This window comes from Amblyomma maculatum, chromosome 7 (genome assembly GCF_055883805.1).
Source record: "Amblyomma maculatum isolate TAMU_Amacu chromosome 7, ASM5588380v1, whole genome shotgun sequence".
Classification (NCBI taxonomy): domain Eukaryota; kingdom Metazoa; phylum Arthropoda; class Arachnida; order Ixodida; family Ixodidae; genus Amblyomma; species Amblyomma maculatum.
Genome location: NC_139350.1, coordinates 51,644,605 through 51,664,542, shown reverse-complemented (window position 1 = coordinate 51,664,542; position 19,938 = coordinate 51,644,605). Strand labels below are relative to the sequence as shown.

General features: G+C 42.2%; 2 protein-coding genes across 2 annotated transcripts; one reads left to right on the top strand and one right to left on the bottom strand.

Moving 5' to 3' along the window:
- The first annotated feature begins 1,908 nt into the window (after positions 1–1,908).
- On the top strand, positions 1,909–18,056 carry LOC146183175 (uncharacterized). The gene is made up of 11 exons (XM_084608343.1): positions 1,909–2,508; positions 3,731–4,106; positions 4,166–4,307; positions 4,894–4,962; positions 5,875–5,928; positions 6,029–6,410; positions 8,734–8,920; positions 9,016–9,258; positions 9,548–9,719; positions 15,492–15,637; positions 16,029–18,056. The coding sequence occupies exons 1-11, from the start codon at positions 2,158–2,160 to the stop codon at positions 16,211–16,213; spliced, it is 2,307 nt and encodes a 768-aa protein (XP_084464469.1). The 5' UTR covers positions 1,909–2,157; the 3' UTR covers positions 16,214–18,056.
- On the bottom strand, positions 9,462–12,892 carry LOC146183176 (P2X purinoceptor 7-like). The gene is made up of 4 exons (XM_084609067.1): positions 12,299–12,892; positions 12,019–12,228; positions 11,400–11,550; positions 9,462–9,811 (listed from the first exon to the last, which is right to left on the bottom strand). The coding sequence occupies exons 1-3, from the start codon at positions 12,472–12,474 to the stop codon at positions 11,400–11,402; spliced, it is 537 nt and encodes a 178-aa protein (XP_084465193.1). The 5' UTR covers positions 12,475–12,892; the 3' UTR covers positions 9,462–9,811.
- Positions 18,057–19,938: the final 1,882 nt, after the last annotated feature.

Below are 19,938 nucleotides of genomic sequence, written 5' to 3'. Positions count from 1 at the left end.
CAAGGCACCATTATCAATGAATCACAGGTTACTGAGGCATCATCCTGTACCCTTCAGTAAAAAGAAAGAAAACTGCTGAATTATTTGGTGAAATGAGAGAAAGGGCAAAACTGTGCCTTTCTAAGTCAATGATTGTAATGGGGTCATTTGTCGTGCAGTTGCCTTCGTTTAGGGAGAGGCTTCAGAGATTAACATTCCTTTACTGGTGAACTTTGTACATGCAAGCCAGAACTCTCTGGCACAGAACTGGCCAGCCTTCTGAAAGCATAGTAAAAAAATAATTCGTTTCGGAGAGAACTTCCTCGTTATGACAATGATAAAAAATTGAAGTGCACTTTTCCCGACCTTCCACAATTTTTCTATGCATTTCTGAAGGCCCTGGAGGAACTGCTGGCCCAGACACTGCAGCTCCAGAGGTTTCTGTTGAGTCTTTCTTAACTGTTTATGGTCATGGAATGTTGACGCGGTCGATGCCTTCGCATCAAGCCCTGTTCGTTGTACTAACGGGGACGAAACTTTTCAGGACACGTCATGGAATCGAAGACCAATGTAGCTGGTGTCAAACAGATAAAAGTTGGACCCGCATATATGCTGTGACATATATTCGGCACTTTACAGAAAAAAAAAAAAAAAAACATTTTCTCATGTCCTGCAAATTTTTGCCGCCGATGAATATATGCATAATACTGCTTTTACAACATATATATTGTAACAGCAAATTCAATTAACATTATTAAGCTGCTGTCAACACCATTTTTAATGTTTTCTTCCCGCGCGCTTCAACAAAGAAATACTGAGTACTTCCGAAATACCGCGAAATACCGAGTGCATATGCATACGCGCACACACGCACACACATATATATAGGACCCCTAATATCATTCTTGAATCGATATGCATGTGCATGCAGATTTGTATATGTAGTTACAAGCGGTTACAGAAAGGCTAAATTCCTAACGCTAGTTGAATGAAAAAAAAAAAAAAAAATCAGCTAGGTATAACCATCATCAATTTCAAATCTTGCACATACCGAGTTGTCATTCTTCCAGTATTTTTCGTCGAGGATGCAGATTTTTACAACTTCTTTCTCTACCCGGAAAGGCACGTCCATAAGAATTTTTCCGTCATATGATGAATCATGGAGAACATGTAAAGAGGTACGCATTTATTAGGTTCGTATAAATGACTCACACACACACATACACTCTCTCTCTCTTTCGCGCGCACGCAAATAAATTTTGCGCAATCCTCGCTACAATCGAAAAGCGAAATGATTGCTCTTAGTTACTGGGTAAAGTTCACATTACAGCATTGCACAGTTCGCCTTAATGCTGTCGTGCTGCAGCTAAATGGCACAAGAAAAATCGAGTAATGCTTGCATGCGTATACACATACATATATTACTGGCTAGAAGCGCCGTCACTGTGAAAGGAACTTACCTTTGGGTGACGCATCGAACTCTCGTGAAGTCCGCACAGCTATACTTTACGTTGTCAGCCGAGATCTCTCCGACTTTTTACAATCTTCTTCGCATTTCAGGTATCAATGTCAGTAGCCTCCCTCCTCATGTATGTCGCTGAGGTAGCGTCGCAAAATGAGCTCCTGACGTTCAGGAGCGTCACTCATGGTCGCGAGGAAACAGTGGAATGGATAGAGAAGATCGAGAAGCGCGCGCGCGTATGGACGGCCGGAAGGAACGCGCGGAGCGCGCTTTTTTATGGTATGTATTTCTTGCCGACGCCATGACGTCACTGATCACGTGAAAAGCGGAGGCCCCGCCCCTAGACCGATTTGGTGTGAATGTAGCATCACCCTTAAAGGGCAACTCCGGGGATTTTTCGAGGTCCACCAATTTGAATAAAATTTTTACACCATGTTTTTCTCTCTCCTATGAACTTTCACACCAAGTTTTACAGCTGTGCGGTTTGTAGTTTTTATGCAAATCAATTTTAAAGTTACGGGCATGCCTGAGCAAATCGTGACCTCAAGAGGAGCGATTTTAACGGGCAACACTGTGCTTGCCTCTTTGCGACGTCACACTCAGTACCCGCTCGCTCGCGGCCCGCCGTAGCGGTACTTTTTGCCCGTATGTTGACTGTTGACAGCGGCGAGTAGTGATCAGTGCATTTTGTGAGCGATTTCGTTATTATTCCCGCGATGGGCGGGGGTGGGTGCTTCTGTTGTGCTGTGGGATGCGCAAACACTTCAAAGAAAAGGCTGGAGGTCTCTTTTCACGCCTTCCCGTCCGAGCCGAAGTTGCGGGCGCAATGGGTTCATGCTGTTCGGCGTGCCAACTGGTCTCCAAGTCCAAGGAGCTTGATCTGCTCGGCGCATTTCACTCCTGAATGTTTCAAAGACAGTGTGCATCTGAAGGAAATGTTCGGGCTGGTGAAGCCAGGCTACAGGAGGCGCCTGAAGGCTGATGCCGTGCCTACTGTGTTTGCCTACAATGCGTCTGCTAAACCTCCCATATACCGAGGCGCTGCAATAAAAAGGAAACGCAAAGAGGTAAGTCGTCATATTAATTTCAGTTCTGACCTAATTGGGGGTGCAAAGAAAAGGTTCCTTCTTTTAAACACGCAACTTTGTACCGAATGCAAGGCGATCGCTGCTCAGGCGGCAAAACCGACGTAGCTCGAGCTACGGTTTTGGCGCCTGAGCAGCGCGCAAAACAAATTACCATTTTGCCTCCGGTCTGCAGATGTGCGCCAAGTATTTTAGTCCTCTGCAACTTCAGAGAGCTGAGCTATCGACAACTGTTGTGAGCGCTCTTCCTGTGTCGTCCTTTATTTAGCCCCCGTATTTTATCGCGCTATTCGTTGCAATGGATCGCTACCAACTCGCCCAAATCGCTCCACTTCTACAACACATTTCTTGTACAATGGGCTGTATTCCACGTCTTAATAGTTTCTGTATTAAAAAAAAATGCGCTCATTCTGTGTTGACCTTTCTTTAGTCCCCGTCGCGCTGTTCGTTGCAATGAATCGCTACCAACTCGCTCAAATCGCTCCACTTCAACTATGAACTTGACAACCTAGGTCACAAAGCTGTTACGAGGCGCTCATATCCGTTTTCGCTGTCTATTTTTGTTTTGACAGTTTTGTGAAAGCGGATATAAGATATTCGATGTGCACATGCCAAATATGGCATTTTGTGCGTCACGCGAGCAAGTTACATGTCTTTTACGTACATGTGTATACTTATATATACTTACACGCTCTCGGCGTGCAATAAAATACGATTTGGCAGCGGTACGCTTACTGACTCGAGTGACGGGAGATCCAACATCGCTGTTTCTGGTTGTATGAAACTTCTGAAATTTAACTCAAGCCGTTTCCCGAGAGAAAGGCAGTTATAGAAGACCGTGCACCTCCCCTACATCTTGCTTCGTATCACATTGATAGCCTCCTTGTGATAGTGCTGCTCACTACATTAATAGGTATTTGCTGTGCTATTTTAATGCATTCGCAATTAATAGTAGCCCCATTGTGAACAAAAGCCAGCACCCGGCAAAGGTTGTGTACACACAAAAAAGTCAACATAAACTGACTTAAAATAAAGTTGCATTAAGAGTAAGACTATATTGAAAATGGCTAAGAATGACTCAGCAAAATGAAATTGTTTGAGTGACTTGCTGAGACTGAGAGATGTAATATGTTGTCATGACATAATGATAATTAAGTGCCCCCAAAATTTTTCATTCTGAATAGTTTTCTCTTATTTTTAACAGCTTGTCAAGGATGCCTGCGGTGAGTGGGAGCTTGTGGAAGGCACCGATGAACCTACATGCCCTGTTGGTGAAGGCAGCACAGAGGAAGAGCCAGCACAGACCACAAATGGAAACAGTCCTGATGATGAAGCTGTCACCTCTGAAGCACAGGCAGTGCAGAACACAGAGCAGTATGTGTGCCCTACTAATTCGGCCATCGCAGACGAAGAGCCAGTAGAGAACTTGGACCTAACCGGCCAACAAAATTCAACGTTCTACAGTAGTGAGCCAGGCACTTCTGGGGCATCTGTGCCACGCACAAAAAATTCTTCAGTGCAAACATCTGTCCAGAAATATTCAAAGACAGTGCAGGCATTGGTCCAAATGACATCTATTGGTGAGCACATGTTTACTCAGTAGTAAACCACTGTATGACTGTACTATTCCAATTTACAGGCACGCAAGTTCATCTAAGCTCAACAGAGGACAGTGCCACCCAGACAGATACATTCCATGTGCAAGGACACTTAGAACAGCCTGATCCCAGATGCTCGAGTCCGGTACCTGGTGTTAGTGCTCCCCCCTTTGATGAATACAGGTATGCAAGATTTCAAAAATTTTGATTTGGATGATAAAGATTCAGTTCATTATTGCACTTTTAGTCTGTGCTCTTTTTGAGACTTGCTTTTCTGAAATATATTTTGGTCAAACTTGCCTAGGCATTGCATCTACGAATGACAGTACTGTTTCTTGAAATCTTTGCAGTCGAAAAAGTTCATCTTAATCCATGATTCTAGTATATTTTAGTTAGACCCAGTTCCTGTTTCATCAGCTGGAATGACTTTAAGAAATCTACAAAGCCTTCCTTTGTAGTTGCATGACTGTGCATGGGTGGATGCTTTTGTGGCTGAAGCATACACCAGCTAAGATTTCACTCAGTACCATGAATTAACATTACTACTTTTATGATGATCACTCTGGCCACACCTTGAAATCTGTTTGCCATTTTGTTTGGCTAAGTCTGTAAAGTCAGACGTCTTGGTGCACACTGGTCCTGGCTTTTAATCTAGACATCACGAAGTTACCAACAAGAAATCTGAAGAAAAGTTTTTTTTTTATCTCATGACTTTACTGAGAGAAATGGGATAATGTGTAGTTGTCTTAATAATGCATTATTCTTTCAGGAAAAATTGTCTCTGGCCGGACAACTCAGGTTCCAGTGATTCAGACAGTGGTGATGATGATGATGATCTGTAAGTAACAGTAATTGTGTAGAGTCAATCTTGAAAATCTTCAAAGTTCATTGCTGTGTACTGGTTACCTTCCTGCTATCAAAGGACAGCTTATTTGCAGTACTGCGCAGGAGAACAGGAGAAACAGTACACAACAAGCGATGTGAAGTTTGTTCACACCACTTAGTTACACCAACTGGCACAAAATGCCACCTCAGATTGCATGTTTATCTGCATATGTATCATAATATATTGCATGTTCCCAAAGGCATAGAATGTAGTAGAACTGAGCATTGGGGAAGGTCATAAAAATGTACTTTCGGTCTTATGGATGCAAATTCTCTTGTGTGCTGTTAGGAACATTGAGATTATATACATATCTTTCAATTATGCTGACAGGTGCTTAGGCCTGAAGAAGGTATATAACAGCAGTAAGGCTAGTGTATCGCTGTGATGTTTTTTTTTTTTTTTTTTTTTTGCACAGCATTACAACCAAAGTGCTGCAATACTACAGCTCAATACAAGTAAAGGTGCATTTTAAAATTGTAGGTGTGCCTCTGAGCTTTGCAGTTTTTGTTATAACTGGATATGCTACTATATAATGCCTGTTTGTAAACAAGCATAAGAAATTAACAGGTGCATTTTTTTTGTTATTGTGTCCCTAAAACTTTTTTCTGTTGCACAGAAAAATTTGCTTTTTAAATTATATATATATATATATATATATATATATATATATATATATATATATATATATATATATATATATATATATATATATATATTAGTAAATAGTGCATATAGGGTCATTTATGAAGCCTGGTCTTTGTGTTCATGATACTCTACATGCAGTTGTTCTGATGCAACTTCAAGATTTAAGCTGTTTTATACATCACCAAGGTTTACTCTAAAACAAGCATTTCCATGTTGCAGAGAGCAAACTGTGGACACGTCATACATTTGTGATGAACAGGACAGTGAATCAGAGTAAGTAGTTGATATATTTGTGAGGCATCCATGAGCAGGGATGTATTGGCTTAACCTAAACAGTGTCCTTACCATGCAGTGTGCATTCGAAATTATGCAGGTTACATCCACTGGATTCTCCTCAAGAGGGAGGCACGGATGACAAAAAATACATTGTGTTTCACACAAATCTGATGGAATTGCTCAGCATTTGCCAGGTCTGTGGGGCCAAGGGCTGTGATGTCAAGATTGTGGCATCTGGGACTATGATTGCTGCTACCATAACCTGTCCCATAGCTCCTGCTCACACGAAGAGATGGTATAGCCAGCCGGTAATTGGCGACAAGCCGGTGGGGAATATCCTCTTCTGCTCTGCAATCCTTTTCACTGGCAGCAGTCCTACTAAGATCATGAGGCTCATGTCGGTGATGGGAGTGCAAACACTGCAGAAAACTCAGTACTTCGAGTTTCAACGGTACTACCTTATTCCAGCAGTACAGCAGGTTCGTATGAAAAGGTGTTTGTTCACATACTGCAGTTTTAAACTCTTATAGCAAATTTAGGCACAAAATAATTCAGCAGGAGTCCAGCTACTACTCATTAAAGCAGAGTTCTAAAGCTGCTGAAAGGGACTCTCATCTGTTTGGCATCTGGTTCTGTTTAACCTTTTCTCAGTTACTAAATAAAGCTGCCACAATCTTTGAAAAAATAAAAGCAAGGAAATGAAATCTATGGTGCCATTGTTACCTCATTTTGAAACAGCAGTGATAAACACATCTATTACATGGCGTATTATCGAAAGCCATCTCGCCAGAAACAGCTTCTCATTACCACCACTTCGTAGCGCACCAGTATAGGTGGCGAATAATTGTCTTCTTCCAGCCCAAAACAATGGTGTGCTGCTTCAAGCAATTTCAAGAGAATTTACAGCATTTCAATTATCACGCATTTGCAAATAAAATGCACTTTTTGGTTTCCTGCAAGAGTATTCAAACATAGATCAGATGGGAGACTAGTTACGATTTGTACCTCATAAAATGAGTGAACCGTCAAAGACTACTAGGTCTTTCTCACTCTCCGTTGCATAACATGACTTGGTACATTTGGTTAAATGCTGAGCATAGACACCTTTTGTTAAGGTTTTCCATAGATTTATGCTGTTATAATCATGCAAGGGAGAAATGTGTATTGCATGTAGGAGCCTAGACAATGTCTTCTAAAGATGTGAATTTGGAAGTCTAGGTTCTTTCAATTCACACCAAGTGCTGGTATCAACCAAGTAGACAAGAGGCCTCATTAAGCAGCAATCACTCATCTGTTTCTTTTAAGAGAGCAGCATTTTTTGAAGGCATTATGGATACTTTCATAAATCTAGTTCGTTTATTCTGCTTTCTATTCCAGACATGGCAGTCAGAGCAACAAAAACTCATGGAGCCATTAAGAGGCCAGCCTCTCTGTTTGGCGGGTGATGGCAGGTGCGATTCTCCTGGGCACTCAGCAGATTTTTGCGCCTACTCACTCATGGACTCCACTTTGAACAAAGTACTGCACATTGAGCTTGTGAAGGTTAGAATCTTTTGTTATTTCATGAAATTGAAAGGATGCTTCTTGTCAAAGCACCAATCTTGAAGGTGCATACAGTGCAGCATTTAAACTTATCAACATGCGTTGTCTATATGAAGGGTTCATATGGCCTCAGTTATGGGTAGTCATGCTGCACATAAAACTTCAGTTCGAATTGAACAAATACATATGTGCAGCAAGGCATGTGCTTACAGAGTATCAGCATGTTGCTGCTAATAATGATTAACTCTTTTAACTCTTCCATGATGCAAAAGGGTATATGTAATGCTACAACATTCACTCTGTGTTAGTTCCTTTGTTATGCTTTAAATACTCCAGGAAGAGAAAGGCTGGTCATGGTCGGACTTTTCTTTGGACTTTTTCATGGCCGGGCATGTCCTTTTAAATCAGTGGCAGCTTATATTTGTCATATGACATAAAAAAATACTTATCTTTTTTTACCTGTGCCAACTTGCATATATTACTCGATTATGGACTGTTCATGCAGCTCACCCTTCGAGAAATCACACATTACACAGCTAATCGGAAGCCAAAACTTTCACCCGTTGAGTCTGTCTTTCCATGTTTGCGTTCACCAAAGCTTGTTTAAGAGATTGTCTATTAGGTCGTGAGCCAGCCTTGCATCGTATCTACATGCTGCGAGAGATGAGAACTGGAAATAAAAGTGCAGTATCTCCATCCCTCAGTATATATGTACTCAGCCTAAATTTATAATAGAATAAACAGCACATAAATAGATAGAGATAGGTAGAAATGGAGGGCACATTTGCGCTGTTTAATCCACAACGAGCAACCAACTAGCCCGCATCTCAACGCTTGCCAATTTTATGAAACGGGAGAGCGATTTCCCTTTTTTACAGTTTTTAGAGCCAGCTTTTTGAAGAAAATATGTTATGAAGTTTGAACTTTTTTTTTACTTGTGCTCACATTTTTATGTTTTTATTTTTTGACGTAGATGAGCCCTCTGCATTATTTTTTTATATTTCGGCGAAAGCCTATGTGCGAAAGCCACAGAAGTGAGCTGCCAGGAGAGGCTAGGTCCGTCATGCCCCTAGCAGCAGCAGCAGCAGAGGGAAACTCGGATAGACCTTCCATTGTATTTGCAGCAATTATGCAGGCTGTATGGAAGCGCACACTGCCATTGCTCAAGTCCGACCATGGGCAGGTTTAGTAAACTGCACAAGTATGTTTATGCATTTGGCTGCTTTATTTCATTTCATGTTTTGCCTGTTTTTCTCCCAGTCGACTGAAGTCACCTCAAGCAGTCGGATGGAGAAGGAGGGCCTAGGAAGGGCATTGAAACACCTGATTGATGCAGGAATTATGATAACAAGCTTGGTGACCGACCGCCATAGTGAAATCAAAGCATTCATGAGAAGCTGCCACCCCAAAGTCCGCCACCTGTTTGATGTTTGGCACATTGCTAAAGGTAAGTTATCAGCGGAGGCTACTAGTTAAGCATGCACAAACTAGTTTATACCTCTCTTATTCTTCATACATTATAAAATGGCTTTCTTTTGATAGGGCTCAAGAAGAAGCTAACAGCTTTGGGCTGCTTGAAGCAGCACACCATTGTTTTGGGCTGGAAGAAGACAATTATTCGCCACCTATACTGGTGCGCTACGAACAGTGGTGGTAATGAGAAGCTGTTTCTGGCGAGATGGCTTTCGATAATACGCCATGTAATCAATGTGCACCACCACCCAGACCCACTCCACCCTTCTTGTTATCATGAGGCCATCCCTGAACGAGACTGGATGATTGAGGGTATGATAATGTATCTCTTCATAATTGCTCGAGGAATTTTTTTCCAAAAGCTGATCAGCCTGCAACACACTCAAAAGTGTGTGATGGGCTACAATGGTCGCAGTATGCCAGTTGAAGGAACTTCACTTAGTTTCTTACCCTACAGTCTTGGTTGCTGTGCTGACATTTGTTTCCAATTTATTTTTTTTTTTTGGCAGCCAAATTTACTATTCACATTTCTTTATGCGAAAAGAATGTGTTCTGTTGTGCACAGTTCATCTCGTAACATTTGTTTACATTCTTTTTCCAGGTTCAGAATCCTTTTGCAGAATGAAAGCCATTTTGCAATCACCACACCTTCTGAAGGACATTGTGCATGCATCGCACTCCAGTCAAACATATGGACTAGAAGCATTCCATAGCCTAATCATTCACTTTGCCCCAAAGAGCAGCAAATTTTCATATGAAGGGATGCTTGCAAGGTGAGTGTTCGTAAAATGTTTATTGCAACTGCACTGGATTCCCAGTCTGTCTGAATTTCACTTCGGCACCACTTTTTGTCTTTTTGCTGCTTCTGAAAGTGAAAAGGGTGAGTAAGTAGGAGAGGCGTATTTTTGGTGGATGCTTAGAGGTTTCAAGCACATACTGAATTGTTTTGCTAAAAGACATGGCTCATGTACTAAAACAGTTGCAGGCAGCAATGCATGCAATAACATGAGCACAATGGTTTCAAACTGCACTAACAAATACAAATAATTTAATTATGCCGTAATAACACTGTACGTGATAATGACAGGTGAGGGTGCAGGGAGTGCTAATATAAGAGCTAATGCCTCCACATTGTATCTAATATAAAGATTGCAAAACTGTTCCTTGTAATTTCCACTGGTGTTTGTTGCAAGCAAAAGCAACTACACACTTACAGGGCACCTCCAGTAGATTTTCGATATTCACTGACCAAAATTAAATTTGAAGCCTGTGTTCTTTGCAGTAGTCTCATCTCCTGTGTTAAAGGTTTGCACCTGAAAGTGACGCAGTTTTTCCGCAAGCGAATTTTAAAGAAAAGTGCCCCTTGACAGCAGCCACATCACATGATTGAGAAATTTGCACAGGCACCCGATACTGTGATTATTGTTGGATTAAGGTGGTTGGTAGGTGCAGTACACGAGATACGCAAGCAGTTCTGCACCATCCCAGCATGCTTAATGTGATGTGTGTGCCACAGTAGTGGGTCACTGAAATTTTTATTGTACGTTGCAGTACACCAATTGTTCCTGTGTGTCGACGGCTGTAATCTGTCATAGGTTTTCAGTGATCACTAAGAACCTTTGCGACAGGTGGATGAGAGCTATACACCCTGCCAACAGGACTCCGAGCAAGCATCCTAGCTTGTGCTCAGAACATCCTATGCCACAGCGTTGTGAAAACACTGACACCTCAGAGAGACGTGATTATTTATTAGGAATAATATCAACATGATGAGCATCTGTACCTCAGAGAGACCTTTGGACTCACAAAGGCTTCTTTTTGGAGGTGTACGAAGTTAGGCTCTGTGGCAACGTTGTTGAATTACAACCACCCATTGATGCCGTCAACTGAATGAGGCATGACAATGAAGGAGGAGGCCATGGCAAGTTAAAAAAGGTTCAATTTCAATTTTAATTCAATTAGAAGTGGCCACCTGGCAAGAGCACACTACGAGCAATTATATAATAGCGATTTCGTTGGATGTTGTGTGCTCATCTGCATAAGCCCTGAGCATAGGCTTATTCGGTGTGTCCTTGTAATTGGTTTTCATTAGGTAGAGGTGACGTGCAAGGAAGGTACATGTGAGTTTAGAACTATAATATGCTTCTTTCATTTTTTTTTCTATACATCTTGCTTTAGTAACCTGTTAACAAAAGCAGACACTTTTGAATTGGCTGCAATTTCATTTTTATGAATAAATAGTTGGAAGTCTGTGCCCATGAGTTGTCTTTTTGCTCTTGCAGTCCTTTCCGTACCTCAGTTTCACACTTATGCTTATTTTCATGTAAGATCAAATTTCATTTGCTAACATATGGACTGTAAACCTAAGGCACATGCAACAAAAACAGAAATGAAGGCTAATACAGAGGCTCTGCACAGCTGCTTATGTATCAGATATTGCAAGCATCACTCACCTATCCCCACGAGAAAGTCGTATAGTGTGCACTTGGAAATTTTTTCCTAATTTTTCCCAGCACGCAACCAGGAAGGGGCTGCCGATTCCCTCTGCCCAAGTGGCCCCACACCCACCATACAAACAGCCTATAGGCTGTATACCTCAGCTTCCTGAAACGAAAATCACATTCAGAGAATGAAGGATGCTGTATGAATCCGCCATACCATTTTATTATCGGAGTTTGCCCTTACATCTATGCAAATACACTGAGTGCTATGGAGCTGGCTACAAACAGATTATAATTATTCTCTTAAATGTCTAATAAATGCAAAGTTTAAAATTTTACTCCAGAACAAGAAAATGAACCTTTGCATAGCGAAATTATGATCATTTTTGGTTGCTGCTAGAATTTGACAGGTATGTAGAAAAAGGCCCAATCAGTCGTAATTTTCATGCTGTGACGAACCTCCAGCAACGAGCGCAGCCTCAAGCTAAATCACAGGTGTTGAAACTAAAACAGACAGCGAATAAACAGAATGCCTGTCAACATTTGTAATGCATCACCAAAAAAAAAAAAAAATTGAGAAGCTCGCGAATGTCACTCCTCAAATGAGCGATATAAACACGGATCCACCCACCTGTTCTCGTCGGCGTGCTCAAAGTATGTCGGATTGTAGAACTGTATCTGCCGAGAATTCACCTCCAAAAGGTCGCCATCTAAACAGAGCTTCGAAAATAGAGGATTGCTTGTGATGCATTGCCCCGTGAGGACGTTGTGCACTGCGGCAATGTTCCGGCAGCAGAGTCTTTCATCAAATTGTGTCGGCCGACACTCGCCGCACGAACAGCTGTCAGCGGGAACAGCACATAAACTTTTGTTCCGAAGATCGTATAAGAAATGCATGCACGTGTACTTACTTCTGTGAGTTCAGGCCGGCTCCTTCTTGCAGTCCACGCGACCTGTCATGTGAGCCAGCTGGCTGCCGCGGCGGTGGGTCGTACATGAAGGGCGAGTCGTTCGGCAGGAAATCATGAAATGAATCGTCTAAAGACGCACTGTTCTCTGAGAAACTGTACTCCGAACTGTCAGACATGTCGACAGCGTGGCCTCCCGGTAATTCGAAAATATGCGGAGCCGCGCCGCATGGTGTCACAGCCAATATCACATCAAGGCGCCTCAGCGGTTTCTGTTTCGGTTTGCGTCTCGCAGAAATCGGAGCCTAAAGTCCCTAGATCAGTTTTTAAACAAACAAAAAAGAAAAAAACCTAGGGATTATATCGGAACCCGAAGCCGCGCTGCCGATATGTGTGGAAGCGCGGAGAACAGGCGACTAATTCGACGATTTTCGGCCGGACGTACGGCTCGCTGTTCATGTACCTACCTAAGCCCATCACATGTAGAGCCGCCATTATTTGTAATAATAAGCACGGGCGTCGACTAAACTGCTGGTGCAACACGGTGGGAGTTCGCGCTCGCGCACCAATGTAGAGCGTCGTCTGCTACGTTGCTCCGATCACGCGGACACGAAAAAAAAAAAAAAAAAAAAAGAGAGAGAGACGTCGCTCAGTAGAGCACACGTGCTTCCCTTGGTATCTCTTTTACCGTGTTCCCATCTCAAAGAGAGCTCCTCAAATAAGAAGGTTCGCATTTCAGGCGGTGCTTTCCTTGTGCTGCTGTTTTTTTTTTTTTTTTTTTTTTTTTTAATCTTAACCGTGTTTCGTCCCCAGCGCAGCCTCTCGTAATAGAAAAAAAAAAAAAAAGAAGGAATCACGTTTGCCATTTGAGCGCATGCGCTGTGCTGCGCGTGTTCTCTTGATCGGAGCAGTGTAGCAGACGACGCTCTCTTTCCGTGCGGGTGCGCGTACTCTCGCCGTGTAGCATGCTTATCTCCATCATAAGGCGCCGTCAAGCAGTTCGCTCGACGCTCGCGCGTTAAAATTAATAATACCAAACCTGTACTGCAACCACCGCCCCGAGAGCCAGCCACATGACGGGTCGCGTAGGTTGTAAGGTCATTCCACATGCATGCATTTCCGATACGATCGCAGGAACAAAAAATGTGTTGTTCCCGCTGATAGCTGTCCGTGCAGCGAGTGCCGGCCGATTCACGAGAGAATCTACTGCTGGAACATTGCTGTGGTGCACAGAGTCCTCACGAGGCCATACATCCCAAATAATTTACGCTCAATTTTCGAAGGTCTGTTTGGACGGCGAGCTTTTAGAGAGATATTCTCGCCAGCTACAGTTCGACAATCCTACATACCTTCATTCAAAGCACACTGACGGAAGAGGTGGGTGGATCTGTGTTTATTATTGCTCTCGCCATTAGTTTACGAGCTTGGCTTTTTTTTTTTTTTACTGCTGCATTACAAAAGCCCAGAGCCATAAAGCAACATGTTTATTTCTGCACCTGTTTTAGTTGTAACCCGTCTGATTTAGCCTGTGAGCTGCACGCGTTGTTGGAAGTTCATAATTTACAGCAGTGCAAAAATAAGGCAGATCAGCCTTCATTTCCTTACCGCAGTTTTCATACCAGTAAGCTAAGTTGTATAGCCTAAACCTAAAGGCATGTTTGCATGGTGGTTGTGGGCCGCTTGAGCAGGAGAAACCGGCAGCCGCTTCCTGGTTGTATATAGGGAAAAATCAGGAAAACATTTCCAAGTGCACACTACAAGACTTTCTCATTTGAATATAAGAGCGATAGCCGCACATCTTTTATGCATAGGCAGCTGTGTGGAGCCTCTATTTAGTTTTCATTTATGTTTTTAAAGTTTCTGTGACACAGCTGCAATGTGCCTCAGATTTGCAGTCCATGTTAGCAAAAGGAATTTCACCTTGCATGGAAAAAAGCATAAGGGTGTGATTGAGGTAGCCAAAAGGACAGCAAGAACAAAAAGCCACAAATCCATGGGCACAGACTTCCAATGGTTTATTCACAGAAGTGAAACTGCAGTCAACACACGTAATATTTTCTAAAGTTGCCAATGCACTATTTGGAATCAAACAGTGTCGGCTTTTTGTTCACAACAGATTTTTAAAGCAAGAGGTACAGAAAAAAAAATAAAAGAAGCATATTATAGTTCTAAACTCACATGCACCTTCCTTGCACGTCACCTCTACCTAATGAAAACCAATTGCAAGGACACACCGAATAAGCCTAGGCTCAGGGCTCATGCAGATGAGCACACAACATCCAACGGAATCGCTATTATATAATTGTTCGGAGTGTACTCTTCCAAGGTGGCCACTTCTAATTGAATTAAAATTGAAGTTGAACCTTTTTTAACTTGCCATGACCTGCTTCTTCTTCACTGCCATGCCTCATTCAGTTGACGGCATCAATGGGAGGTTGAATTTCAACAATGTTGCCACAGAACTTGCCTTCGTACTCCTCCAGAAAGAAGCATTCGCGAGTCTAAAGGTTTCACTGAGGTACAGATGCTCATCAAGTTAATGTTATTCCTAATAAATAATCACGTCTCTCTGAGATATGCAGTGTTTTCACAACACTGAGGCGCAAAATCTTCTGAGCACAAGCTAGGATGCTTGCTCAGAGTTCTGTTGGCAAGATGGACAGCTCTCATCCACCTGTAGCAAAGGTTCTTAGTGATCACTAGGAAACCTATGGTAGATTACAGCCATCGTCACACTGGAACAATTGGTGTACTCCACCGCACAATAAAGGTTTCAGTGACCCACCACTATGGCACACACATCACATCAAGCATGCTGGGATGGTGCAAAACTGCTTGCATATCTCGTGCACTGCACCTACCAACCACCTTGACCCAGCAATAATCACAATATCGGGTGCCCGTGCAAATAGCTCGATCATGGGATGTGGCTGCTGTCAAGGGGCACTTTTCTTTAAAATTCACTTGCGGAAAAACTACCACTTTCAGGCGCAAACTTTTACACGGGAGATCAGAGTACTGCAAGGAATACAGGCTTCAAATTTAATTTCAATTGGGAAAAAAAGCACTGGGGTTGTCATTCCAAGATTTTTTTCATGTTATATGTATAATGACCACATTCAGAGGCTTCACAAATAGGCTGCATTTCTTTGCTTCATGCAATTTTACATGCTCCAACATTTTCTGTTACTTCCAGGATACAGATTGCTGCTATACATTACAACCATAACAGCCACAGAGGTACCATGACTGATGGTGAAGGGGCTCCAAGGTACAGCCAACGATTTTCTCGGGCAGAAAAGCAGTGGACAGCAGCACCTGTAAAGGAATCAACAAGCTACAGTAAGAAAGCTATGACAAGAGACCTAAATTATTAAAGTACAATCACTGCATGAAATTGCATGTGTAGCTGTTAGCATTGTCAAACATTTCAGTGCTCTATACTCTAGTACAGGCACTATCATTGCAATGCTTTGAATAGTCATACCAAGGGCACACATGTGTTTAAACTTTTCCAGCTTGTGTCTGAGTTCCTGTATGTAGGACTAGCTTTTTGTTTGCATTTCTAGTTCGCTAGTTTTGCCTTAAAGGTACTGAGTGCCATCTTCAACGGATTTAAAAGTTCGTTGCAATGTGTATATGGCTGGTATTTTCTGTTCACAATGCTAGAAGTAGAACATACTGTATTTCACTTCAGCTTTTAACATAGCTTGAATGGCGTTTTTTGTTGCAGCTTATGTGTTGGGCTTGATGGATTCCGTGCTTGAGTGTGTTCGCAAGTGGCCATCCTACTCTGCAGCCCAGGCTATGTACCAGAGCACACACCATGAGACCATCTCAGCAAAACATGGCCCAAAACCATCTAAGGAAGAAAGCGTGCAGAACCGCCAGTCACGCTTTGCTGTGTCAGCAGACTGAAATGAAGGAAGGACTTAGCAGTCATGAGCTGCAGCTGCCACCCCTTCACATACTGCACCGCTAGCCTATTGCACTGACTTCATGATCAATAGTTTCTGTACTGCTACATTTTATGGTTGATAGGTGCACATTATCATCCAGTCTTGATTTCTTATTTACCTATGTATGTAGTAGGCTGTGAGAGACGCCATAATGGAGGGGAAATTTTGACCAGGTTTGTTAATTTGCACCGACATCACACAGCATACAAGAGCCTAGCTTTTCGCCTCCACCGAAAAGCAGCTGCCGAGGCAGAGTTTCAACTCCGCATCCTTGGGTTCAGCAGTCGAGCGCCCTAATCAATGAGGTGGAGCATATACTTGCAATGTAATAAGTTGTTTCATGTATTTGTCTTGGTGTACAACTGCTTACTGCACCCTTTCAAAGAACATATTGTGTTTAGAGTTAGATACGGCTTAAGATACAATTAGAAAAGGCCGTTTCAGCCATTGACGTCGACTGGTTTTTATAATGATTGATATTCCAGAAGATCTGCTGCTGCACAGAGGATACTTTGAAGGGCAAATCAGCCTTTTTTCTTTTTCTATTGGTTATGCAGCTAATGGAGGGGGCCAACAATGGGGATGCAAGCACATTTTAAAGTTAGTTAATAGGCAACAGCAGAGATACACGTACAAGGCAGAGCTGCATTTCAGCTTGAAAAGCAGCTTCTATTGAACCAACTTAAGATGGCAGAAAGCATGCAGAACACGCTATGTTTAGTGCCAAGGAAAAAAAGTGGAAGCAGGGTACGAGTGATAGTACCAAAGTATGCAGTGCTGTTGAGAAAAAGAAAGGATGTGTGGTGGGGGGGCCAAACTGTGCATAGTGCAAAATGTTAAGGGATAATTTGCAAGATAGAATATGCAGGGGCAGCATTGCAGGTGGCAGTTTGTGCCGGAGCAAGGCATGTAATGTGAATAAAAAGACCAAAGTGCTCTCCTGGCTTTAGGAGCTAAAGTAAAACAAGGAAGCAAGTAAAAAATAATTCAGCGTCTCTCATAACAGAGTCCCTTTGAGATGTTAAACCGTACAAACTGAACCTAAAAAATAATTCAGTCTATGAAACATTGCTGGTGGTTCCTTTGCAGCACCAGGTTTCATTACACGTAGTGAAGGGTGGTTGAAAAGCAAGCAAGCAGCTGGTGAGAACTACTTTGAAACTAAAATTGGCAAATTTGGAGTCTGGAGCAATAGTAACAGTGAGTGCAGTGTAAAGAGCATTGTCTCCTCTTATTGTAGCTTCATGGAAGCAAAGTACTTAATTCACCTGATCATAAACCAACTACGCAGACTATGCGCTCAGAGCCATGTGCAGAGGCGCATTGTGTACAAGTAGTCCCCCACAGAATTGCATGAAAAGGAATGTTTGGCTTTTTAAAGCATGTGACGTGCAGGTGAGAACAAGTCACATAATGCAAGTTATTGCAATGCAGTATGGGCCATAGATGTGCTTTGGAAAAATTGAAAATTGCAAAGATGTACAGCAGGAAGGAAAAACTGAAGAGGACTGTATACTAAGGGAAGCACCATTCAGAGATTTTTACCATTAATAGATTTTAACCACTTAAAAAATATGTATCTAACTTTTCATGTATCATACCAATTGGAGCAAAATTTTAATGCAAAAGGACTCTAAATGTGGGTTCAACTGCAGATTTCAGCAGAATGCAAAAATAAGGAAATAGCAAATTATAATCTTCAAAGTAGGTAGTGGTAGGTGTACTGTATATTTCTGGCATAAATAGTGTCCATAGTGTGTTTTGTAAACAGTACAGGACTTGAATGATGAAAAAGAAAAGAATGTAGGGGTTTTGCTTTGTAACAGGCGAACTATTGCTGAAAAATGAAAACAGTTTGATAAGCCATTCATAGATTCGGCACATAATTTTTGATACACTTCATCTTTTTCATAGAACCTGTATGTGCTTGTACAGCGTTTGAGGGCACATTCAAGTTTTCTGAATTCTGGTTCTTGTTAGTGATTCTGTGAAGTAGCTTGAAGATGAACAACAAATTTAGCTCAGTCGCCAAAGTAGCTGCGACTTTCAGGGTGGAGACATTTTTTCATTGACTACAAATATTGCTTACGGCAAGCCACCAACGAGATAAGTTGAACTTCATGTAAGCTTTCTGCTTGTAGGACTGTTCATAGCATGTTCATATGTCCCAAGAATGACTTTACCAATCTAAAGAAAACTCTTCATTCATTTAGAACCCATTCCTCTGGAAGACTCAAAAGTGTCTCGGTCAACAATGCATTCAGCATGCGACAGAACATGAAACTTCATTAAGTTCTCAACTTTACCAGACAAACTGAGCTGCTCCTCCTTCAAGCAAAATGGAGGTTTCATTGTTGTGATCAGGAGCCTGCAAGGAAAGGAGCTTCCAAGCTACTGAGTGCACAATTTGTAAACACTGAGAACTGTGGGCGAATATTAGTGGTTTAGCTAGCAATGTAAGCTTATGGGTTGTCTCTGTATAGTATGTGCACCATCATTGTTTTTTGGGGAGGAATTTGATTTGATGTAAGTAGCATGTGAAAGTGTGAGTGAGCACATGTTCACACCCTGTCATACTTTGGGCAATCAGAAACTGTGGAGATCACCACAAATGTTGGGAAATTTTGCTTTATCATGATGCGAGTTTGCTTGGTTGCAGTCTCTGGCTGTTTTACAAGCTTTCTCCATGTGGATGGATTTTGATGAAGAGCTGTTTTGATGAACGCTACTGGCTCACTTAGTGCAATGTAAGAGAACTGTATGCATGTTTATCAAAGTAGTGTTGTTATGTTTTGGATGTTTTGGTGGTGGGAAGGATTGCCCCTAGTGGTTCTGTGAGCAGTAGTCAAGCAGTGCATATTTTCGGAAAGGAACTCTGAAGTGAATGGTGATAGTGATGACTGAGTGGTCAGAGCTGGATAGAATGAAGACTATTCAGTATAGAGGAGGACGGAAGATGGGTGGAGCATGCAAAATGAACCTTGAGAGAATTTTCAGAATAAACTTCACCGAAAGACAATATGTAACTGAACAGAACGATGACTGAAGAGTCTCAAAAAGCAAAAATGAAATGGTATAAGGGCAGAATGTTCATCTTATGGGGTGCAAAGTAGTAAGCAGGCACTATCTCCTGCGTAATTCTACGCGATTCAGCAAGACAGCTGGCAGCCAAAGAATAGGGAGGCTCCAGGGCGCAATAGCTCGTAAATGCTGGAATGTGACTAGGAAGGATGAAACATTGACAACAAACATGGCCACAAAAGATGCCTAAGCAGTAATTCAAAGTGTTGCACTTTTCTCAACCAATGACACCTGTGAAGACCAGCGATAGGAAAAGTGGAATCAACATTTGCATTACAATGTAAAAGTGGCCACCATTTTTGATGAGAGATACGAAAGAATACAGCTGGCATACTTTGCTGCACTAGAAGTGCAAGACTAAACATGCAGAGTATACCACAAGTGCTCATTCATGCGTCTCCTGTACTGTAGTTATTGCTTTGTAGTTACTTTTTCACTCATTAGTTTTGATGCAATAAGAACATTTTGGTAAAGGCGAAGAAAAATGCCTAGCAGATCAGTCCCAAAGCGCACCTAGGATGTGGCTGAAGACGCCCTCTTCGAAAGCGGTTCCACACCTACCACACAAATAACATCTATGCTATATACGTAACTTCCCTCGAC

Excerpts from the sequence above, each read along its gene's own strand:
- LOC146183175 (XM_084608343.1), top strand. The coding sequence starts at position 2,158 with ATGGGCGGGGGTGGGTGCTTCTGTTGTGCTGTGGGATGCGCAAACACT. Across the intron at positions 9,259-9,547 it reads ACGAGACTGGATGATTGAGG|GTTCAGAATCCTTTTGCAGA; the intron begins GTATGATAATGT and ends TTCTTTTTCCAG. Across the intron at positions 9,720-15,491 it reads TATGAAGGGATGCTTGCAAG|GATACAGATTGCTGCTATAC; the intron begins GTGAGTGTTCGT and ends TGTTACTTCCAG.
- LOC146183176 (XM_084609067.1), bottom strand. The coding sequence starts at position 12,474 with ATGTCTGACAGTTCGGAGTACAGTTTCTCAGAGAACAGTGCGTCTTTA. Across the intron at positions 12,229-12,298 it reads GCCGGCCTGAACTCACAGAA|CTGTTCGTGCGGCGAGTGTC; the intron begins GTAAGTACACGT and ends TCCCGCTGACAG. Across the intron at positions 11,551-12,018 it reads GAGCACGCCGACGAGAACAG|GAAGCTGAGGTATACAGCCT; the intron begins GTGGGTGGATCC and ends TTTTCGTTTCAG.